Below are 24,792 nucleotides of genomic sequence, written 5' to 3' on the forward strand. Positions count from 1 at the left end.
TTGCGGCGCATGGCTTTGCGCACTGAATCGTTAACATCGGCAAGAGGATTTTCTTCCCAACTGAGATGGGCCAAGTTACGCTAGAAATCCACCTCGGATGCTGCTGTGTACATTCAACGCTTGGGCAAATACAGCAAGCAATGGAAAAGTCCTCCGGAGAAAATCCTGCATAAATTATGCAAAGTCAATGCACTCCCAGATTTGCATAGCAAGCTGTGTTGGCTTTTCATGGTTTTCACCTTCATCTCCTACAGATGAGTTCACCCTCTTGGAAAAGGACTGACGGTCCATGAACATTCATGGACTTTTGGAGCAATAATAATAATAATAATAATAATAATAATAATAAACATTGCAATAATCAATTTGGTTAAGTTAGTAAATTCAACTTGGCTGGATCTGTGGTGCAAGAATTGCAAAACGGATGTACATTTGTGTCTTGCAGAGCTTTCCAAACTTTCCATGTTGGGGACATGTTTTTGAGGCATGCATCCTTTCATGACACGGTAAACAGTTTCACTAGCAAACTGGAAAATAAGCCAGTCCCTTATTAAGAGTTCCAAGCAATATATAATACATATAATATATGCATTATATATAAGTTATATATAAATGAAGTTTTGAAATTTCTGTACTTCTGTAAGGATTAAACCTCTCAGGAGGTTTTTGAACAGATGGCATCCAGGGGGCTTTGATCATGCTTTTATTGCCTGTCTGAAGGAGGTTGGACTAGATGCCCTTTGGAGTTCCCTTCTAACTGTAGTCAAGTATAGACTGTCTGGGAGCCCAGTGGAACTTCCTTCTCTGAAGATTTTTAAATGGAGGCTGGATGGTCATCCAGAGGTGCTTTGACTATGTCTTTCTGTCTGGCTGAAGAGGTTAGTCTAGATGTCCTTTAAGGGTCTCTTCTAGTGGGGTCTCCTTCTCTGGAGGAGTTTGAACTGAGGCTAGATGACAGTCTGTTGGGAGGGCTTTGACTGTGCCTTCCTGCCTGGCTGAAGGGGTGAGACTAGATGTCCTTTGGGGGTCTCTTCCAGTGGGGTCTCCTTCTCTGGAGGTGTTTGAACTGAGGCTGGATGACTGTCTGTTGGGAGGGTTTTGACTGTGCCTTCCTGCCTGGCTGAAGGGGTGAGACTAGATATCCTTTGGGGGGTCTCTTCCAGTGGGGTCTCCTTCTCTGGAGGTGTTAGAACTGAGGCTGGATGACTGTCTGTTGGGAGGGCTTTGACTGTGCCTTCCTGCCTGGCTGAAGAGGTGAGTCTAGATGTCATTTGGGGGTCGCTTCCAGTGGGGTCTCCTTCTCTGGAGGTGTTTGAACTGAGACTGGATGACTATTTGTTGGGAGGGCTTTGACTGTGCCTTCCTGCCTGGCTGAAGGGGTGAGACTAGATGTCCTTTGGGGGTATCTTCCAGTGGAATCTCCTTCTCTGGAGGTGTTTGAACTGAGGGTGGATGACTGTCTTTTGGGAGGGCTTTGACTGTGCCTTTCTTCCTGGCTGAAGAGGTGAGACTACCCCTGGCGATGCGTAGCACACGCATGATGTGGATAATGGTGGAATGGGCAGTGCTGCATTCATCTTGATGTCCTTTGGGGGTCTCTTCCAGTGGGGTCTGGAGGTGTTTGAATTGAGGCCAAATGACTGTCTGTTGGGAGGGCTTTGACTGTGCCTTCCTGCCTGGCTGAAGGGGTGAGACTAGATGTCCTTTGGGGGTCTCTTCCAGTGGGTTCTGGAGGTGTTTGAATTGAGGGCAAATGACTGTCTGTTGGGAGGGTTTTGACTGTGTCTTCCTGCCTGGCTGAAGGGGGTTGGACTGGATGCCCTTTGAGGGCCTCTTCCTCCTCCTCCTGACACACAGTTTGGAAAACCTTGGTCTAGTGTAGGCATAGGCAAATGTTGACCCTCTGGGTGTTCTGGACTTCAACTCCCATAATTCCAGCCTCAAGCCCTTTCCTTTTCTTAAGTGGCTGAGGGTTAAAAGGAAAGGGCCTGAAGCTGTTAGGAATTGTGAGAGTTGAAGTCCAAAACACACGGAGGACCGAAGTTTGCCCATGCCTGTGCACTAGTGTATTCTTGGTATTGCTTCTCCACTTGAGATTTTCCCTACGAGAGGCAGGTGTTCTTCGTTCCATTGAAAATAACAGCTCACCTGAGGCCCCGACTTACCTGAGGGAGGGCTTGGACCACGGTGTCCAGCAGGGCCCGCATCCCGGTGGCCATTTTGAGCAGCTTCAGCACTGCAAAGCAAAGGCAAGCCCCCATCAGACCACCACAGATCCCTCTAAACCAGGGAGCAGCTTCCTTTCCATGCAAGGGACCTCCCCGCACAACTTGAAGCCTGCAAAAGTGGCTTGTGGGCCAAAGGATGCAGCCCTGATTGCCAGGAATGGGGCCCCTTTATTCTGGCAATGGGCAGTTGTCCTTTGGGCCAGAAACCACCTGCCAATCATGTTTTGCACACCCTCTTCCCTTGCCTTGTCCTTTGCTCTCCCATCTCCTTCCTTCTGCCATTTCTTCATTGACCCTCGTTAGATCTCTGTTTCCTTAAACCCCTCCCTTGTTTGACTCCCTTTCTTTCTGTTCTCCCTCCCTCCTTTCTCTCTTTCCTTCCTTCCTCCTCTCATTCTTTCCTTTTCTTCCTCTTCTTCCTTCCTTCCTTCTCTCTTTCATTCCTTCTTTCCTTTTCTTCTTTCTCTCATTCTTTCCTTTTCTTCCTCTCCTTCCTTCCTTCCTTCTCTCTTTCATTCCTTCTTTCATTTTCTTCTTTCTCTCATTCTTTCCTTTTCTTCCTCTCCTTCCTTCCTTCTCTCTTTCATTCCTTCTTTCTTTTTCTTCTTTCTCTCATTCTTTCCTTTTCTTCCTCTCCTTCCTTCCTTCCTTCTCTCTTTCATTCCTTCTTTCCTTTTCTTCTTTCTCTCATTCTTTCCTTTTCTTCCTCTCCTTCCTTCCTTCCTTCCTTCTCTCTTTCATTCCTTCTTTCCTTTTCTTCTTTCTCTCATTCTTTCCTTTTCTTCCTCTCCTTCCTCTCCTTCCTCTCCTTCCTTCCTTCCTTCCTTCCTTCCTTCCTCTCCTTCCTTCCTTCCTTCCTTCTCTCTTTCATTCCTTCTTTCCTTTTCTTCTTTCTCTCATTCTTTCCTTTTCTTCCTCTCCTTCCTTCCTTCCTTCCTTCCTTCCTTCCTTCTCTCTTTCATTCCCTTTTTCCTTTTCTTCTTTCTCTCATTCTTTCCTTTTCTTCCTCTCCTTCCTTCTCTCTTTCATTCCTTCTTTCCTTTTCTTCTTTCTCTCCTCCTTTCTCATTCTTTCCTTTTCTCATTCCTCCCTCATTTCCCTTTTATTTCTTTCCTTTGCTTTCTCTCCTTCCGCCCTTCACTCCCTCCTATGCTCTCTCTTTCCTTCCTTCTTTCTTCCCTCCCTCCCTCCTTTACCTCCTTCTCTCTCATTCTTTCTTTTTCTCTCTTTTCCTTCCCACCAATGCCCTTCTCTTTCCTCCCTCCTTCTTTCAGTCCTCTCTTCTTTTTACTCTCCTCTCATTACCTTTCTCTCTTTCACCTTTTCTTTCTCTCTTCTTTTCCTCTTCCTTTTCTTTCCTTTCTCTCCTTCCCTCTCTCCTATGCCCTTCTTTCCTTCCTTCTTTCCTCCCTCCCTTCTTTGCCTCTTCTATCTTATTCTTTCTTTCTCTTTTACCTCCCACCTATGCCCTTCTTTCTTCTTCCTTCCTTCCTTCCTTCCTTCCTTCCTTCCTTCCATCCATCCATCCATCCTTCCTCCCTCATCTTCTTTCTCCTTTCCTCTCATCCTTTACTTTTCTCTTTCCTTTCTTCCCTCCCTTACAATCTACTCTCTCCTTTCTTTTTTCTTTCCCTACTCCTTTCTTTCCTTTCCTTCCTTCTGTCCTTCCCCTTCCTATACTCTTCTCTCTCTCTCCTTCCTTCTTTCCTTCTTTTCCTCCTCCTCTCTCTCTTTTTTCTCACTCTCTTCCCTCCCTCCCTCCTACACCCTTCTCAATCTTCCCTCCCTCTCTTCTTTCTCTTCACCTCTCTCAATTATTTCCTTCTCTCTCCCTCCTTCCTCTCTTTACTTCCTCCTATGCCCTTCTCTTTCCTTCCTTCCTTCCTTCTTTCTTCCTTCCTTCTTTCCTTCCTCTGTCCAGTCCTGCCCTGGCTCACCCCTGGCGATGCGCAGCACACGCATGATGCGGATGATGGTGGGGTTGATGGGCAGTGCTGCATTCATCTCAATCTCCTCCAAGGTGATGCCCATGATGGACAAGAGGACGATGGCCAGGTCCAGCTGGTTCCACCTAAAGAAGGGGAAGAAGCCAAGAGCCGGTTTGCAGAACGAAAGGCAGAGGGATCCAGAGGGATCTCATGGCCCCAAAAGCTCAATTTTTGTGAATGGAGCAGAAATCTTTGAAGTCTTTGCACATCCCACCTGTCTTTGAAAAATCTCCGAAACCCAAACGCGACCAGTTTCAGCACGGCTTCGATCACAAACACGATGGTGAAGACGTAGTTGCAGTACTTTAAGGCTTCGTCCAGCGACTGCAAGGAAAGAAACAAAGGATATCTCAAGTGTGGTCGAAGGCTTTCATGACCAGAATCACTGGTTTGCTGTAAGTTTTCAGGGTTGCATGGCCATGTTCCAGAAGCATTCTCTCCTGATGTTTCGCCCACATCTATGGCAGGCATTCTCAGAGGCTGTGCGGTCTGTTGGAAACTAGGCAATTGGGGTTTATATATCTGTGGAATGATGTCCAGGGTGGGAGAAAGAACTGTTCAGCAGTGGAACTCTCTGCCCTGGAGTCTGGTGGAGGCCCCTTCTTTGGAGGCTTTTAAACAGAGGCTGGATGGCCATCTGTCAGGAGTGCTTTGAATGCAGTATTCCTGCTTCTTGGCAGGGGGTTGAACTGGATGGCCCATGAGGTCTCTTCCAACTCAATGATTCTATGATTCTTGTCTACTTGAGGCAAATGTGAATATTGCAATCGGCCACCTCGATTAGCATTGAATAGCCTTGCAGCTTCAAAGTCTGGCTGCTTCCTGTTTGGAGGAATCCTTTGTTGGGAGGTGTTAGCTGGCCCTGACCGTTTTCTGTCTGGAATTCCCCTGTTTTCTGAGGGATGTTCTTTATTTACTGTCCTGATTTTAGAGTTTTTTTTTTAAATACTGGAAGCCAGATGTTGTTCATTTTCATGGTTTCCTCCTTTCTGTTGAAATTGTCCACATGCTTGTGGGTTTCAACGGCTTCTCTGTGTAGTCTGAAATGTTAGTTGTTAGAGTGGTCCAGCATTTCTGTCTTCTCAGGGAATATACTATGCCCAGGTGGGTTCATCAAGAGTACACAACCTCTGAGGATGCCTGCCATAAATGCAGGTGAAACGTCAGGAGAGAATGCTTCAGGAACATGGCCACACAGCTCGGAAAACTCACAGCAACTCCGACAAGAGTACTGCATATTTAATAAAGAGGGAATCGAACCCAGGGCTGTACCTTGGGTTGGTTGAAGTGCTCCATGGACATGGTGATGACGTTGACGCCGATGATGAAGGTGATGAAGAGGTCCAGGTAGTGGCTGGTGCAAAGCGTGTGGATGTACCTCCGGACGGGTGAGTAGTCGGCATAGTATGGCCGTCTCTGAGCTTCTGGGAAGAAAGGGGGGTGAAGACACAGTCGTTAAGAGCCTCTCCCAAAACTCAAGGGGCAATGCATGCTGCAAAGGGGGTCCCTTGCGGTCATCTAGCAGGTCCCTTTCTGGCAACTGGTTCAGAAAGGTACGAAACTGTATATGGAGGGAAGATAGGAAGAAATGTGGGTGATATATGGAGCCACTGGGGTAACTCCAATGGGGTGACCCTATCATGGCATTTCCTTAAGCTGAGAGAGTGTGACTCACCCAAGGTCACCCACTAGGTTTCTATGGCTAAGCACAAGAAAAATACAGATGGGTCTTCATTCTCCATTCCTTAGCCTTGGCCTTTGAAATATTTCTTTCCAGCCAAAGTTTTCTTGGCAAGCCCTTCAGCTGAGGCCAAAGGCAAACGGATCAGAATGTACAGGCAGAAACCATCACTGTCGGATCAGAAGGAAAACACAGCAGCTGGGACCTCAATAGGGATTCTCTTCTCTCTCCCCTCCTCCATGGATGCCTGCAAAAGCACATTTTGACAATGCCTTCTGACCGGGTCATTCCATGTTCCTCTTAGGCCTGCCCTCCAGAGAGAGAAAACAAACAGCAAACGCTGCTCTTTTCTGCCCTTTGGAATCAGAGCCCTGGAAATCTGCTCAGAGTTGACACACAATCTTTGAGCTAATTCTACTGATCTGTCTGTTGATTTCTTTCATATCCACCTGCCCTATCTCTCTCTCTCTCTCTATCATCTTCTACTCTCTATCAATTGCTCTATCCATCCATCTTATTCTTTTTTCTCTCTCTTCTATCGTTGTCTCTATCTATCTGTCTATCTTCCTCTATCTCCTATCATCTGCTCTCTCTCTCTCTCTAATGATCTATCTTCTCTCTCTCTTCTCTTCTATCTATCTAACTATCTATCTACTCTCTTCTATTGATCTATTTATATATCTCTAATCTCTCTCCCAAATCATCGGCTCTATCTATCTGTCTGTCTGACTTCTCTCTCTTTTCTATCATCTGCTCCATCCATCCATCCACCCATCCATCCTATCTTTCTCTTTCTCTTCTGTCATCGGATCTATCTGTCTGTCTGTCTGTCTGTCTATCTATCTATCTATCTATCTATCTATCTATCTATCTTCTACTCTCTACCATCTGCTCTATCTATCTATCTAGCTATCTACTCTCTTCTATTGATTTATTGATATGTTTCTCTTCTCTCTCCCATCATCTGCTCTATCTATCTATCTATTTATCTATCTATCTATCATCTATCATCCATCTATCTATCTATCTATCTATCTAATCTATCTTCTCCTCTCTCTTCTATCATCTGCTCTATCTATCTATCCTCTTCTATATCTCTATTGATCTCTCTCCCTTCTCTCTCCAATCATGTGCTCCATCTATCTTCTCTCTCCCCTATCTACTCTATCGTCTTCTCTCAACTATCATCTGCTTCGTCTACTCTTTCTCTTTCTTCTGTCTAGATTGTTCTATCTACCTCTATCCATTTTGTTTCCTTGTCTATCAACATCTCTCTATCTATCCTGTTTCGTCCACACACTCCTATTATCTATCTACTATCTGTTTCTCTCTCTCTCTCTTGCCTATCATCTATTTATTATTTAGTAGTAGTAGCAGCTACTACTAAATAGTAGTAGAGTACTACTCTTTTGTAGAGAGAAAAAGCAAGGTATAAACATATAAACAACATCTATCTCTCTATCCCTATCTATCTATCTATCTATCTATCTATCTATCTACATCATCATCTATCAATTTCTATGTACTCTGTCTCTTTCTCAATCATCTATCCATCCATAAACCCATCCATCTAGTTTTTCTGATGTATTTCTCTCTCTAGTCTGTCCTATCTCTATCCATTCTGTCTCTTTCTCTGCCATCTCTCTCTCTCTCTATCCTGTTCTATCACTAGCCATTCTTTCTCAATCTTCTCCAAGATCATCTCCAACCACGCACCCATCTATCCAATCATTTTGCGCTATCTCTTTCTCTCTCATTTCTCTTTCTCTATCTATCTATCTATCTATCTATCTATCTATCAATCATCTATCTATCTATCTATCTATCTATCTATCTATCTATCTATCCATCTATCTATCCTGTCTCTATTTCTGTCCTCCAGGCTATTGGTATGGACTGGGATTTGGAAGCATCTGACATACTAAGCATGGAGACGAAAGCAGGATGAGGGAACCTCTCCAGATGCCTTCAGAAAGGATTTGGAGATACTGAGGAGGAGGACACCTTACGGACACAAACACCGGCACCACAACGGTTTTGAAAGTCACATGCAACACACAAATCATGCTATTTCCCCACAACGTCCATTAGAAGAGATGCGACTCATGCACCAGGAAAGGAGGACAATGCACAGGGTGGAGGTTGTTTGCGGAGTTCGGGGAAAACCGAATTTAATTCCACTCTTGCATGGAAACATGGCACAAGGCCATTGAAGTCAATGCGTGTGCGGTTTGACAAAGGCACGGATAAGACACATCAGGACTATGGGCTGTGTGCGCATATGCTAGATGACCCCCTCTTTCCCTTTGCACGCCACAATCTGAAACATGTAGGACTCCACACGTGGTGGACACTTGACCACTACGGTCACTGCTTTTGCACATGAATGGATACTACTTTGCACCTAAACTACTCATCCCATATGTTGTGTTGCATGGATTGCACAGAGAGGACATGAACATATATGCAACCAAGAGCAAAGTACATTCCACCAAAGCTTGGAGAAGTTCATTTGGGGGACAACTGCTCCCAGAACCACTTTAGTTGTGCATTGGGAGACATCTTGCATCGTGGGCTGTGGTGCATTGCAGCAATTCACATCAGCACCACTGTGAGTTTTCTGGGCTGTATGGCCTTGTTCCAGAAGCATTCTCTCCTGACGCTTCACCCACATCTATGGCAGGCATCCTCAGAGGTTGTGAGGTCTGTTGGAAACTCTGCAAGTGGGGTTTATATATCTGTGGAATTATGTCCAGGGTGGAAGAAAGAACTCTTGTCTGCTTGAGGCAAGTGTGAATGTTGCAACTGGCCACCTTGATTAGCCATGAATAGCCTTTCAGCATCAAAGCCTGGCTGCTTCTTGATTGGGGGAATTCTTTGTTGAGAAGTGTTTGCTGGTCCTGGGGAATTCCAGACATGAAACAATCATGGCCAGCTAACACCTCCTAACAAAGGATGCCTCCATGCAGGAAGCAAACAGGCTTTGAAGCTGCAAGGCCATTCAATACTAATGGGGTTTATATATCTGGAATGTCCAGGGTGGGGGAAAAACATTCACACTTGTATCAAGCAGACAAGAGTTCTTTCTCCCACCCTGGACATCATTCCACAGATATATAAACCCCACTTGCCTCGTTTCTAATAGCCCTCACAACCTCTGAGGATGTCTGCCATAGATGTGGGTGAAACGTCAAGAGAGAATGCTTCTGGAACATGGCCATACAGCCCAGAAAACTCACAGCAACCCATTGGTGCCATTGGCTTCCATGGCTTTTTTTATGGGTAGGAAAGGTGAGCAAACATGGCTCCTCTTGGGTGAAGATCTCTAACCAAGAAGAAAGCAACCCCAAGTGGTTCAGTCTTAGTTCATCTTTCCAATTCTCATTCTTTAGAGTTGGAATCATGTTTCCAAAAATGTTGACCGACTCTTTCAACCCTTTTCCATCATCGTAATTCCTATCTCCATCCTCTCCCTTCCTCACCAAAATGCCAAATATTGCAGGGCTCATTTTTGGGGAGTCAGGAGTGACGTGAGAAACTGCAAGTCGCTTCTGGTGTGAGAGAATTGGCGATTTGATGTTTTTATCATCCTTGTGGGAGGCTTCTCTCATGTCCCCATATGAGAAGCTGGAGCTGATTTTTGGGGGCAAACCATAGACATGGTTTGTGCCATGGAGACATATGCACCCGCATACAAACAAAAGCACACAGACAAACCACAGCTCTCCTACAAGGAAAACGGAGCACAACGGGCACCCTTCCTATCTTTCTGAGTCTGACAGCCATTTCTTCTCCCTTGACAAACCATTCCACCCACAGCCTTTCTGATGGAGAAGATGGTCATTTCTGAAGTGGGATTTGGCATCCCTATCCGGTGGGATGGCAAGGTTATAAATGCAAAAACCAACCAGGGAGTAGAGTAGTGGGCAACCAAGGTCTGACCACTTTTGTTTCCTGTTTGGAGGGCTTTCTGGTTTAGGTCTAGGTCTTGGAAAGATTTGTCCAGGAGGGGCTTGCCTTTGCCTTTCTCTGAGGCTGAGAGAGTGTCCCTCGCCCAAGGTCATGCAAAGTGAGTTTCTAAAGCTAGAACCCTGGTTTTCCAGAAGGTCAAGTCTCAAGCCACTACTCCATTGCTGAAAAAGCAACCCAGAGAAGTAATGGATGGACTTCCCAGTGTGTATTTGGTTGCAAAACCCTCCTGATTCAAGGGAATCTTCCGTACTGCACAATTATAGTGCTGTGATTCCACTTTAACCACCATCCTAAAGAATGATGGGATTTACACTCTAGACTTAGCAGCCAGAGGGAGTTCTAGTACCCCCAACAACCTCATAAATTTCCATAGGATACAATGAACTCATAATGGATGGATAGATGGAATATGGATAGATGAATAGATAAATAGATAGGTAAAAGAAGAATGGATGGATAGATGGATGGATGGAATGTGGATGGATGAATAGATGGATGTCAGATGGATAGATGAATAGATTGATGAATAATAGATGGATGGATGGATGAATTAATGAATGGATATATTGATGGATGAATAGATTGATGAATAATAGATAGATGGATGGATGAATTAATGAATGGATAGATGGATGGATGAATAGATGGATAGATGACTGGATTGATGGTAATGGATAGATGGATGAATAGATGGATAATGGATGAATAGATGGATAATTGATAAATGGACAGATAGATGGATGAATAGATGGATAATGGATGAATAGATGGACAGATGAATGGATTGATGTTAATGGCCAGATGGATGGATGAATAGATGGATAATGGATGAATAGATGGATAGATGAATGGATTGATGATAATGGATAGATGCATGGATGAATGGATGGATAGATGGATGGATGAATAGATGGATAATGGATGAATAGATGGATGAATTGATTGGTAAAAGATAGATGGATGAATAGATGGATAATGGATGAATGGATGGATAGATGGATGGACGGAATGTGGATGGATGAATAGATGGATATTGGATGAATGGATGGATAGATGGATGAATTGATGTATAAATGGATGAATTGACTGGTAATGGATATATGGATGGATGAATGGATGTACAGATGGATGGATTGATGGTTAACAGATAGATGGGTAGAGGAATACATTGATGAATGGATGGCTAATGGATGAACTGATGGATGGATAATGGAAGGATGGATGAATAGATGGCTGGACAGATGAATGGATAGAGTGAATTCATAGCACTACAATAATGTAGTGCGGAAGGACCCTAACTGTAATCTTTGCAGCCCCAGCTATCTGCCAACCTACAGCAAAACAGAGCTTCCCATTATAAATACTCAAGATATCTTCAGCTGAGAGGAAGAATTCCATTGGGAAGAACCTGACCAAACATGGGATGTTACTGCCTGCCTTTGGTCTCCCCCTGGGGAAATAAAGGGATGGATTGACCATCTATGGCCTTTGGCCTCTTGGAGAGTGAAAGACGGAGTGGAAGGAGAAGAAATCATTCTATTTCCAAGACGGAAGAAGGCTGGGGATCTGAGAATGATCTTAGGGCTGCAATGGGGAGGATGGGACCGAGGATGGAGCTCTATCTGATGGAAATCGAAATGCCCTTTTGTTGGGGAGACCTCTCTGGGGAAAGCATTGCCCTCCTGAACTTCTCTTCCAGCTGCTTTCAGAGTGTCGTTCCCCTGGGAGCAAAACAGGCTTCTCACGGATTTGCACAAGGGAAAAGGCTGAGGAAAGCACTTACGGTCAGCTTCAGCTGCAAGTCGGGGAAACATTTTGAAGGAAAAGGAACAGTTTGGCTTGTTGTTCTGGATCTTGGAGTTATTCCCATTTATGGTGACCCTATTATGGTGTTTTGTGGGGCTGAGAGTGTGCAACTTGCCTGAGGTCCCCCAGTGGGTTTCCATCTCATTGAACCCCTATTTATCCAAGGGCCAAACAGCCTGCCCTATATGCCTCCTTCCCAAACAGCCATGCCAGTGGAGAAATCAATCCGTTCCAGGTTTTGGATAAAGTTTGAGAGGAAAACCCAAGCGGAATCGCTGCTCCGCTGACATGCGCCACAACCGATGCTTGCAATGCTTCCTCAGGGATTTGGGAAACACAGTCCCCTCTCCAAACGCAATTGCCATTTGCAGCACAATTCTAGCACTACTCCAATGGCACCCTGGGATTTGTAGTTTGCTGAAAGACTTCACATTTCCCACAATGGAATTTCCCACTATAGATCTCTACATCCTCCATGAAATGCCCTTTTGTCTAGTCCACTTCAATGAACTAGAGCTCTCAGCCAGAGCATCCTAAACACCTCCCTAAACTATAAATCCCAAGATTCCATAAAAGGGAGCTAGGGTATCCAAGTATGATAATTGTATCATGTGACATACTTTGGGTTTCCTTTAGAAGAGGAAAATGGGATATAGGTTAAAGGTAAAGGTTTTCCCGTGGCATTAAGTCTAGTCATGTCCGACTCTGGGGCTTGGTGCTCATATCCATTTCTAAGCCGAAGAGTCGGCGTCGTCCATAGACACCTCCAAGGTCATGTGGCCGGCATGACTGCATGGAGTGCCCTTACTTTCCTGCTGAAGTGGTACCTATTGATCTACTCATATTTTCATCTTTTCGAACTGGTAGGTTGGTAGAAGCTGGGGCTAACAGCGGGAGCTCACCCCGCTCCCTGGATTCGAACCTGCTACCTTTCAGGAAGCAAGTTCAGCAGCTCAGAGGTTTATATATATGTGTGTGTGTGTGTGTGTGCCACCAGGGGCTCAAAATTGATATAATAATAATAATAATAATAATAATAATAGTAATAATTCCCTTTCTCACCACACTGTCAAAATACTCAGCATTTCTTCTTCATTTAAATGCATTGGCTAAATATCACGAACACCACCTTTCTTCAGCCTTTGTTCACCTTCCAGATCCCTATTGTTTATATATTTTGGTTTGGTGCATGGTTACAGCCAGAATATATATATATGTGTGTGTGTGTGGTGTGTGTGTGTGTGTAATCTTGCTTGGTTCTCACATCTCCTAGTTTGCCTGAAAGCCAGATGGGTCTGTTATTTTATTTTAATGGAAGTTGCCTCCGTAGTAGCCGAAACTGCATCTCTTCCAATGGACCCCGGCCACTATGGGGTGCTGTTTCCCACCCCTATTTGCCCTCATGCATCTTAATAGCATGCGGCGGACCCATGCGCCAAGACTTTAAAGAAAACAATGGCCCCTCCAATTGTCCCTACCAAAAAATGTCATAATAATAATAATAATAATAATAATAATCGGCCCATTATCGCGCCTTTAAAAATGTTAGTGATGCTTTAAGTCCCAGAGGACCAGATGAGGAATAAATAATATTCCGATAATAAACAATCTAGCATTTGGGGAGACCATTAAAGGTTTAGGGATGTCCATTTTTGGCCATTCATAATGAATAAATAATATATGCAAATATAGTCAGACCTCCATATTGGTGGGTTTAGCTTTCAGATTTGATTATTCGAGGATCTAGTCGCTATGTTCTCTCTCAGAATTGGTCATCTAGGCATTTGTAGGTCCTCCACTGGAAGTCTCTTACAGTCAATGTCCTACCAAGTTGACCACAGAGTCGCATTGGAGAACCTAGAGATTCTTATGGAGAATACTTCTCCAGGCATTTGTAGGTCCTCCACTGGAAGTCCCCTATAGTCAATGTTCTACCAAGTTGACTATAAAGATGCATTGGAGAACCTAGAGATTCTTAAGGAGAATACTTCTCCAGGCATTTGTAGGTCCTCCACTGGAAGTTCCCTATAGTCAATGTCCTACCAAGTTGACCATAGAGTCACATTGGAGAACCTAGAGATTCTTAAGGAGAATACTTCTCCAGGCATTAGTGGGTCCTTCACTGGAAGTCCCCTACAGTCAATGTCCTACCAAGTTGACCATAGAGTCACAATGGAGAACCTAGAGATTCTTATGGAGAATACTTCTTGAGGCATTTGTAGGTCCTTCACTGGAAGTCTCCTATAGTCAATGTTCTACCAAGTTGACCATAGAGTCGCATTGGAGAACTTAGAGATTCTTAAGGGGAATACTTCTCCAGGCATTTTTAGGTCCTCCAGGGTGATTCTATGGCCAATATTCTACAGAAATTCACCACAGGGTTTTGTTGGAGGATCTCTAGACTCTAGACATTTCCTGGGTGCATAGGGAGGTCTCCCATTGTGGCTCTATGGTCTACTGCAGTGGTTCTCAACCTGGGGTCCCCAGATGTTTTTGGCCTTCAACTCCCAGAAATCCTAACAGCTGGTAAACTGGCTGGGATTTCTGGGAGTTGTAGGCCAGAAACATCTGGGAACCCCAGGTTGAGAACCACTGGTCTACTGGAAGACCTACGAAGCATATCTGGGTCTCCCAATGTGATTCTTTGGGCAATGTCCTGTGAAAGCCGACCACAGAGTTGCACTGGAAGGTCTACAACTTCCTAGAGAAGTATGAAAAATAGCATATTTTTAATTCATGACTTTTCAACTTTTGGGAAAGCCCAATGCCCAATATGGAGGGCCTACTATGAATGAACGCCTATCGAGAATTGATGGGGAGGGAAGTTGGGGTTCCTCTCTGACCCTTAAAGCACCGCTCAAAGATGGAAGAAAAAAAGGAAATGAAAAGAGGTCTTCTGCTCTCCTGATGGTCAAACCGAAGCAAGCCAAAAAAGGAAGCCTCGGAAGGCGGAAACGGCAAGGGCCCAGTCTGGCTGTGCCCGCAGGCAAGGCTGAGAGGGAGGGTGCTGTGTACCGCTGTCTACCGACCGGACAGGTCTATCGCCTTACTCCGGCGCTTCTTCTCCAGCCTCCGCAGGCGCTTCTCCTCCCGGCGCCGGGCCTCCTCCGCCTCCTGGTGCTGCCGGCACTTGTGGAAGTTCTCCACCACCACCCCCACAAACATGTTCAGCACGAAGAAGCTGACGATCAGCAGGAAGGAGATGAAGTAGAGCAGCATCCATGGGTTGTGGTTCTGGCTGGGCTGCAGAAGGGAAGGAAGGAAGGACGGAAGGAGAGGGAGAGAGAGGAAGAGGGGAAGAGGAAGATGTAGGGAAAGAGAAATAGGAATTGAAAGAGAGAAAGAGAAGGAAGGGAAGGGAGAGCAGGGGAGGGGAGGGGAGGGGAGAGAAGGAAGGGAAGGAAGAAACCACAAATGAAGGAAGGAAGGAAGGAAGGAAGGAGAGGGAGAGAGAGGGAGAGGGGAAAGGGAAGAAGTAGGGAAAGAGAAATAGGAATTGAAAGAGAGAAAGAGAAGGAAGGGAAGGGAGAGCAGGGGAGGGGAGGGGAGGGGAGAGAAGGAAGGGAAGGAAGAAGCCACAAATGAAGGAAGGAAGGAGAGGGAGAGAGAGGAAGGGGGGAAGGGGAAGAGGAAGAGGTAGGGAAAGAGAAATAGGAATTGAAAGAGAGAAAGAGAAGGAAGGGAAGGGAGAGCAGGGGAGGGGAGGGGAGGGGAGAGAAGGAAGGGAAGGAAGAAGCCACAAATGAAGGAAGGAAGGAGAGGGAGAGAGAGGAAGGGGGGAAGGGGAAGAGGAAGAGGTAGGGAAAGAGAAATAGGAATTGAAAGAGAGAAAGAGAAGGAAGGGAAGGGAGAGCAGGGGAGGGAAGGGGAGAGGAGAAACAGAAGGGAAGGGAAGGAAGAAGCCACAAATGAAGGAAGGAAGGAGAGGGAGAGAGAGGAAGGGGGGGAAGGGGAAGAGGCAGGGAAAGAGAAATAGGAATTGAAAGAGAGAAAGAGAGGGGAGGGGAGGGAGAGCAGAGGAGGGGAGGGGAGAGGAGAAAATGAAGGGAAGGAAGAAGCCACAAATGAAGGAAGGAAGGAAGGAGAGGGAGAGAGAGGAAGTGGGGAAGGGGAAGAGGTAGGGAAAGAGAAATAGGGATTGAAAGAGAGAAAGAGAAGAAAGGGGAGAGCAGGGGAGGGGAGGAGAGGGGAGAGAAGGAAGGGAAGGAAGAAGCCACAAATGAAGGAAGGAAGAAAGGAAGGAAGGAAGGGGGGGGGGAGAGAGAGAAGAATAAAGGAAGGGGAGAAAGGGAAGTGGAAGGGGGAGGGAGAAAGAAAAAGAAAGAGTGGGGAGGGAAGAGAAGAGAAGGAAGAAAAAAGGCACGATGGAAGGAAGGAAATAAGAAAATAAAGAAGGAAAGAGGGAGAAAGAGAAAGAATAAAGGGAGGAAAGGAGGGGAAGGGAAGGGGAGTAAGGGAAGGGAAAGGGAAAGAAGAGAAGGAAGCATGAAGGGAGGAAGGAAGAAAAGAAAGGAAGGAAGGAGAGGGGGAGAAAGAAAAAGAGGGAGATAAAGCAAAAGGAAGGAGGGAAGAAAAAATAGAAAGAAGGAAGAAGGGAGGAATGCAGGATGGAAGAAGAGAGGGAGAAAGAGTGAAAGAGGAAGAGGAAGGAAGGAAGAGAGAAAGGAAAAGGGAAGGAGGGAAGAAGAAGCCAGGGAGAGAGAAAGAGAAGAAAAGAAAAGAAGAAAAGAGTGAGGAAAGGAAAGGAAGAAGAAGTGAGTCAGAGAGAAGGCAAAAGAGAGAGAGAAAGTGAAAGGAGGAAAGGAAGGGGTGGAAGCCAGGAGGAAAAAAGAGGAAGAGAAGGAGAAGTGAAGGGAAGTGAAGCAAAGCAAAGGGAAAGGAAGAAAAAAAATGTGAGAGGAATGGAAGAAAGGAGAAGGGAAAGGAAGAGAGAAAGTACAAGGAGGGAGAGAAAGCAGGAAGGAAAAGGCAAAGTGAAAACGAAAGTAAAAGTACGGAGGAGGGAAAGGGAAAGAAACAGTAAAAAGAAAGAAAGGAAGGAAAAATGAAAAGAAAGACAGAAAGAAGAAGAAAAAAGCATTTCATAAAAAGTGTTTTTCAAGGGGAAAAGAAAGAAGAAAGGAAGGAAAGTAGGTAATTTGGTCCCACGAATAGTAAAAAGGAAGGAAGGGAGATAGGAAGGGGAAGAGAAGAGACACCATAGGATAAGAATCAGGTGGTTGCATGTAACCTGCCCAAATCCATGGATGGGGACAGTTTGCGCTGCATATGGCCCCCATATTTGTGACTCCCCAAGTCAAAAGTGGGTGGAAAAAACACACTTAAAGGCCCTCAAAGCAACCCAGGAAAGCAGTGGGAACCAGCAGCCACGGGGAACTGGCAAACGGGCACTCCAATGCCTCCCTAATGAAAGAGTTGGAGTCTTTGCTTCTACCTGCTGATCCACGCCCACAGCGTCCAATCCGTCGTACATGATGTTGACCCATCCGTCTTTGGAGGAGAGGACAAACAAGGACATCAGGGCCTGGGGAAGCAGAGAGACCCATTAGGAAAATGCGTGAAAGGTGGAAACAAACAGATGGAAGTTGTCATTCAGAACATCTGGAGGCTGCTAGGTGGACGCAAGGCTAGGGTTTCCTTCCAGAACCCCATTATTTGGCAAGGTTTGTTCAAGGAAGGTTTGCTATCACCTTTCTCTGGGTGCATCCACACAGTGGAAAGAGTGCAGTGTGGCACCAGTTGAACCTGCATGAGTCCTGGGAGTTGTAGCTTTACAAGATCTTGAGCCCTCTCTGCCACAGAGTGCCGGAGCCTCACCAAACTCCATAATATTGAGCCACAGAAGTTCAAGTAGGGTTAGGCTACATTCATTCTACAACGTAGATGCACCTGCCAAGGCTGAGAGAATGCGATTTGGTTAAGGTCGCCCAATGAGTGTCCAAGAAGGAAGGAGATGGAGAAGGAGGAGGAGGAGGAAAAGAAGAAGGAGAAAAAGGAAGAATAATATTAGGAGAAGTAGATGGAGAAGAAGAAGGAGATGGAGAAGGAGGAGGAGGAGAAGCAGAAGCAGAAAGAAGAAGGAGATGGAGAAGATGGGGAAGGAGGAGGAGAAGCAGAAGCAGAAAGAGGAGGAGTTGGTGAAGGAGGAGATGGAGAAGATGGAGAAAGAGGAGGAGGAGAAGCAGAAGCAGACAGAGGAGGAGTTGGTGAAGAAGATGGAGAAGATGGAGAAGGAGAAGCAGAAGCAGAAAGAGGAGGAGTTGGTGAAGAAGGAGATGGAGAAGGAAGAGAGGAGAAGGAGAAGAAGAAGGAGAAGCAGGAGCAGAAAGGAGTTAGTGAAGAAGGAGATGGAGAAGGAGGAGGAGGAGAAGCAGAAGAAGAAAGAGGAGTTGGTGAAGAAAGGGAGAAGAAAGAGAGGAGAAGGAGAAGAAGGAGGAGAGGCAGGAGCAGAAAGAGGAGGAGCTGGTGAAGAAGGAGATGGAGAAGAAAGAGAGGAGAAGGAGAAGAAGGAGAAGCAGGAGCAGAAAGAGGAGGAGTTGGTGAAGAAGGAGATGGAGAAGAAAGAGAAGAGAAGGAGAAGAAGGAGAAGCAGGAGCAGAAAGAGGAGTTGGTGAAGAATGAGATGGAGAAGAAAGAGAGAAGGGGAGGAGAAGAAGAAGGAGATGGAGAAGGAGGAGAAGGCGGAGGAAGAATAGAATTATAGAATCATAGAGTTGGAAGAGACGACATGGGCCATCTAGTCCAACCCCCTGCCATGCAGAAAAAGCACTTAACGTATCCCTGACAGATAATAATAATAATAATAATAATAATCATCATCATCATCATCATCTTTATTTATACCCTGCCACCACCTCCCCAACGGGGACTCAGGACTGCTTACATGAGGCCAAGCCCAATCAACAAATTATAGCAAACCAAAAACACATGCAACAAACAACAACATCATAATTACATAAAACATATGAATACATTAACGATATAAGATTACAATAAACACAGTCACCGTGACAATGGGCGGCTACACGTGCGAGAAAATGATTAAAAACTAATTAAAAACACAGGTGAGATAAAAGGAGAAGCAGGTTATTTGTGGAGGGGGGCTCATTAAAAGGGGGATTGTGAAATCGAGCTTTCCCACTAAGGGGGGATGGACACACGTATAATCCAATGACAAGAACGTTGAGGCTAAGCAATAGTATGAGGTTGTATGGTCATCCAGCCTCGCTACCTCTGAGGATGCTTGCCATAGATGCGGGCGAAACGTCAGGAGAAATGCCTCTAGAACATGTCCATATAACCCAAAAAACCCTACAACAACCCAGTGATTCCAGCCATGAAAGCCTTCGACAATACATCCAGCCTTTGTTTAAAAGTTTCCAAGGAAGAAGCTTCCACCACACTGTGAGGCAGAGAGTTCCACTGTTGAACAACTTGTACAATTAGAAAGTTCTTCCGAATGTTCAGGTGGAGTCTCCTTTCCTGTCCTTTGAACTCATTGCTCCTAGTCCTAGCGTCCATGGCAGGAGAAAACAAGCCTGCTCCCTCTTCCTTATGGCATCCTTTCACATATTTATATATGGCTATCATGTCTCCTCTCAACCTTCTCTTCTGCAGGCTACACAGGCCAGTTCTTTAAGATGCTCCTCATAGAGCATGGTCTCCAGACCTTTGATCATTTGTCTTCTGGACACCTTCCACTTGTCAATATCTCTTTTGAACAGTGGAGCCCACAATTGGACACAGTATTCCAGGTGAGGTCTAACCGAAGCAGAATGGAGAGGCACCATGACTTCCCTCAATCTAGAGACTAGACTCCTTTTGATGCAGAGGAGGAGGAGAAGGAAAGGGAAAAGAAGGAGGAGGAGAAGGACAAGAAGGGATTCGAACTCTGGACTCCAGAATCATAGTCCAACTCTCAAACTACCATATTATGCCAACTTAGTGGATTGTGGATCCTGCAATTGAAAATAATTTAATTTCACTATCTCTGAGGATGCTTGCCAAAGATGCAGGTGAAACATCAGGAGAGAATGCCTCTAGAACAGTGTTTCTCAACCCTCCTAATGCCATGACCTCTTAATACAGTTCCTCATGTTGTGGTGACCCCTAACCATAACATTATTATTTTTTTGCTACTTCATAACTGTAATTTTGCTCCTGTTATGAAACATAATTTGGAGTTGTAGTTGTTGGGATTCATGGTTCACCTACAATCAAATAGTATTCTGAACTCCACCAACGATGGAATTGAACCAAACTTGGCACACAGAATGCCCACGACCAACAGAAAACACTGGAAGAGTTTGGTGGGCATTTGACCTTGAGTTTGGGAGTTGTAGTTCACCTACAGAGAGCACTATATCTGGACCAAACTTGGCACAAATACTAAGTATGCTAAATGTGAACACTGGTGGAGTTTGGGGAAAATAGGCCTTGATATTTGGGAGTTGTAATTTGCTGGGATTTATAGTTCACCTACAATCAAAAAGCATTCTAAACCCCACCAATGATAGAATTGGGCTAAACTTCCCACACAGAACACCCATGACCAACAGAAAATACCGTGTTTTTTGATGGTCTTTGGCGACCCTTCTGACAACCCCTCGCGACCCCTCCAGGGGTCCTGACCCCCAGGTTGAGAAACACTGCTCTAGAACATGGCCACATAGCCCGAAAAACAACCCAATGATTTAATATTCAGCCAGAAATTGAAATGAGTTAATGTCCATATTGCAAAAGAGCTGCTTCGTTTGGAACAACGCCCCTTCCTTTGTGTCTTGGCTCAAATTAAAACTCCAATGAGGAATCCGTCCTTTTTTGGCACGGTGCACGTGGGCACTGTGGCTGCTTTTGAATCCCAGGCGGCATTCCTGAATCTTTCCGGCAGCGAGAGGTCACAGCTCCTGGGCCGAAGCTGCCCCATCAATTAACGCCACGTCCCCACCTCTCCAAGCAGGACCTCTCCGAGGAGCTGACCTCTGCCTCCGCCATCGCTTCCAATATCTCTAACCGGCTCAAGAACAGGAATGGTCCCTCTCCATTGCTGCCTAATATGCATTCGTGGCGTAGCCTTTGAGATTCCCCAATGGCCTAACATAGAAACAGTGGAGGAAAGAAAAGCGAGGGTTGATAGGAATGGGAAGACAAATGAGAGCCAGAGATGGGGATGAATGCTTCCTCTTCATCCTGGAAAGAAGTGACGAGTGGAGTGCCGCAGGGTCCCGTCCTGGGCCCGGTCCTGTTCAGGATCTTTATTAATGACTTAGATGAAGGGCTAGAAGGCAGGATCATCAAGTTTGCAGACGACACCAAATTGGGAGGGATAGCCAATACTCTAGAGACAGGAGCAAGATTCAAAACGATCTTGACAGATTAGAGAGATGGGTCAAAACTCACAAAATGAAGTTCAACTGGGACAAATGCAAGATACTCCACTTTGGCAGGAAAAACGAAATGCAAAGATACAGAATGGGGGACGATGCCTGGCTCGAGAGCAGTACCTGTGAAAAAGATCTTGGAGTCCTCGTGGACAGCAAGTTAAACATGAGCCAACAATGTCATGTGGCAGCAAAAAAAGCCAATGGGATTTTGGCCTGCATCAATAGGAGCCTAGTGTCTAGATCTAGGGAAGTCATGCTACCCCTCTATTCTGCCTTGGTTAGATCACACCTGGAATATTGTGTCCAATTCTGGGCACCACAATTGAAGAGAGATGTTGACAATCTGGAATGTGTCCAGAGGAGGACGACTAATATGATCAAGGGTCTGGAGAACAAGCCCTACGAGGAGTGGCTTAAGGAGCTGGGCATGTTTAGCCTGAAGAAGAGAAGGCTGAGAGGAGATATGATAGCCATGTATAAATATGTGAGAGGAAGCCACAGGGAGGAGGGAGCAAGCTTCTTTTCTGCTTCCCTGGAGACTAGGACGCGGAACAATGGCTTCAAACTACAAGAGAGGAGATTCCATCTGAACATGAGGAAGATCTTCCTGACTGTGAGAGCCGTTCAGCAGTGGAACTCTCTGCCCCGGAGTGTGGTGAAGGCTCCTTCTTTGGAGGCTTTTAAACAGAGGCTGGATGGCCATCTGTCAGGGCAGCTTTGAATGCAATATTCCTGCTTCTTGGCAGGGGGTTGGACTCTTCCAACTCTGATTCTATGATTCTATGAAGGCAACAAAGTTAAAGGAATGGTGGCCTTAGGGTCCTATCTGGCCCATTTAGGTTCCCAATTTGTTCCAAAATAGCCTCACAACACTCTTCCAACTCAATCCTGCAGGGCCCTTTCCAATTAATCATCTGCTATCCCAATTTTCATCCAGCTTTTGAAATGTCCCAGTTTCTCTCTCGTCCACCCCCTTTCCTCCGAAGTCTAGCTCTCAAAGCATCAAACTCCATTATAACAAAGAACAAAATAAACATTATTATTAAATATCATGGGGCTGCGGTGATGTAATGGGTTAAACCATTGTGCTGATGAACTGCTGACCTGAAGGTTGGCAGTTCAAATCCACAGGACAGGGTGAGCTCCCACTGTTAGCCCTAGCTCTTGCCAACTTAGCAGTTTGAAAACATGCAAATGTGAATAGATAACTATGTACTGCATCGGTGGGAAAAGGCAAAGAGATGCTCCAAGCAATCGTGCCAGCCACACAACCAGGAGGTGTTTCCTCGGCTTGGAAATGGGGAAAGAGCACCTCCCCCAGACCCAGAGATGAGCACCACCCCCAGAGGCGGAAATGAGAGGCCTTTGCCTTTGTCTGGGTATTTGTGTTTCACTGTATTCTCATTTGCAGCAAGGCACTGAATGTTTGCCTGTGATTGTATATATGTTGTAATCCACTGTGAGTCCTCTTGGGGAGAAGGGCAGAATATAAATAAAATAATAATAATAACAATAATAATAATAATAATAATTATTATTATTATTATTATTATTACTATATTAAAACTAGCCATGCCCTGCCACGCGTTGCTGTGGTCCGGTCTAGTGATTCCTATGTTATCCTCTATTACAGTGTTTCTCAACCTGGGGGTCAGGACCCCTGGACGGGGGGGGGGGGTCATGAGGGGGTGTCAGAAGGGTTACTAAAGACAACAGTATTTTCTGTTGGTCATGGGGGTTCTGTGTGTGAAGTCTGGCCCAATTGTATTATTACTGGGGTTCAAAATGCTCTTTGATTGCAGGTGAACTATAAATCCTAATAACTACAACTCCCAAATGTCAAGGTCTATTTCCCCCCAACTCCACCTGTGTTTATATTTCAGCATATGGAGCATTCATGCCAAGTTTGGTCTAGATCTTTCATTGTTTGAGTCCACAGTGCTCTCTGGATGTTTGTGAACTACAACTCCAAAACTCAAGGTCAATGCGAACCAAACTCTTCCAGTATTTTCTGTTTGTCATGGGAGTTCTGTGTGCCAAGTTTGGCTCAATTCCATCATTGGTGGAGTTCATAATGCTCTTTGATTGTAAGTAAACTATAAATCCCAGCAACTACAACTCCCAAATGACAAAATCATAATTTTTTGAGTGATGGTCACTCCTTGTGTTGTGAGACGTTTTGTTGCCAAATTTGGTGTGATTTCGTTCATTGGTACTTTTGTTTTCAAGGTACTCATGCACAGAGCATTTTTATATATATAGATGTACAATAGTACATATTAAATAATAGCACCATGTAACAAAATTTGAAAATGTTTCTGCTCCTTGTTTGAAAGTGTTATTTCTTGTTTAATTTTGTGGCACTTACTTTGAAAGCAGCTGTTCTACTCCAGAAACTTTGTTTTTATGGCTGCTGCGAACTATTTTGAATTGGTTGCGACTTGATGAGATATTCATTGGAAAACTATAACAAAATGTGTTGCAGGATGTCCCTCCTGCAACTTATGCAGTTTATTAGACTATCCCCATTTTTTTTATGGAACCAATTAGGAAAGACATTTATAACCCAGGAACAAAAATCATGTTGCAGAGTGTAAATGATGACGATGATGATTTCTTGGCCAGATTCATTGAGCGGAGGTTTTCTACTGTTGTAGATCAGCCTGAATCTGATGGGTTTACTATTGATTTAGAGAGGATTGTGGGATTGCCTGTGGGTTTTCCTGGGGCTTGAAATGATGAAGATTCAAGTCAGGGGAATGATGCTTCTCTCTGTGTGAAATCTGACTCAGAAAGTGCAGAGCTTCAAGGTCAGTCGGAGGAGCCAGAAACTGCAACATTAGATAAGGAATTGGGCAAATAACTAAGTGATACAGAAGACTCCCAGGAAAAAACACCTAGAGATCAACAAAGGTCTTCGTTTACAGATCAGAGCAGAAAATAGGCATCATAGGTCAGAGTGATTACGTGGGAAAGTTGAGGAGAAAATTCATGGGAAACGGAATGCTTTCATGGGTGGCTATTAAATAGCAGGTTGTTTACCCAAGGGTTAGTTCAGGCAACGTAGCATTCAAGTGAGAAACTAGGCCTGAGCTCATGGTTTTTGTTCCAAGTCAAGCCTTTGTTTTGTCTTTCAATATTCTGGAAGTTTCTATGTTCCTGTTTTTGTATTTATGTTAATTTTTTACTAAGTATGTCTTTTGCTTGTGGACTTTAGCAGTTCTTGTGATTTTTGGCTATTCCTGGACTGTGTTACCTTTGAATCTGTCTGAGACATTTGGATTCCTGTTGGATTATCATCTATTGCTAAACCTTTTTGAATTATACATTTTCTTTCTTTATTCTTGATTTTTTCCTATACTATTTATGTGTTTTTACAACAAACTGTTTGCTTATATTCTGGACTCTTGTGTGGTGCTGTGGTCATGACTTTTTCTAGGCCTGGAGTGCAACATCTACTGAGGCAGAGAGAGTGTGACTCAGTGAAGGTGGGCTTTTATGTCACAATGAGGATTTGAACCCAGGTCTCCCAGTGTCTGAGTCCAACCTTCATCCCATTACACTGCATTTGCTCCCCTTTGTTGTCCCTTACCTGCCCTAAGTTGTCGAAGTTGTACTTGCGCCGGATCCATTTGTAGTGGGCTCTTTTGCAGTCGTCTTTGGTGGAGACATTTCGGATGTCCGGCCCCTCACAGTAGTAGAATTTGCCTTTAAACAGCTGGGAAATGGAGAAA

General features: G+C 45.0%; 1 protein-coding gene across 5 annotated transcripts in view; it reads right to left on the reverse strand.

Annotated features, from left to right (window-relative positions):
- Nucleotides 1-24,792, reverse strand: part of LOC132782099 (voltage-dependent T-type calcium channel subunit alpha-1H) — a 229,014-nt gene that overhangs the window by 15,223 nt on the left and 188,999 nt on the right. For 3 of the 5 annotated variants that reach the window (XM_067473303.1, XM_067473306.1, XM_067473302.1), the window contains exons 23-29: nt 24,651-24,776; nt 17,110-17,199; nt 14,705-14,918; nt 5,489-5,640; nt 4,431-4,540; nt 4,166-4,299; nt 2,166-2,236 (exon numbers count right to left, since the gene is read on the reverse strand). In XM_067473303.1, the coding sequence (XP_067329404.1) occupies nt 2,166-2,236; nt 4,166-4,299; nt 4,431-4,540; nt 5,489-5,640; nt 14,705-14,918; nt 17,110-17,199; nt 24,651-24,776 (897 nt within the window). The remainder of the gene's footprint in view (nt 1-2,165; nt 2,237-4,165; nt 4,300-4,430; nt 4,541-5,488; nt 5,641-14,704; nt 14,919-17,109; nt 17,200-24,650; nt 24,777-24,792) is intronic. The other 2 variants (XM_067473305.1, XM_067473304.1) reach the window with 2 other exon arrangements.

Source organism: Anolis sagrei, chromosome X (assembly GCF_037176765.1).
Source record: "Anolis sagrei isolate rAnoSag1 chromosome X, rAnoSag1.mat, whole genome shotgun sequence".
Taxonomy (NCBI): Eukaryota; Metazoa; Chordata; class Lepidosauria; order Squamata; family Dactyloidae; genus Anolis; species Anolis sagrei.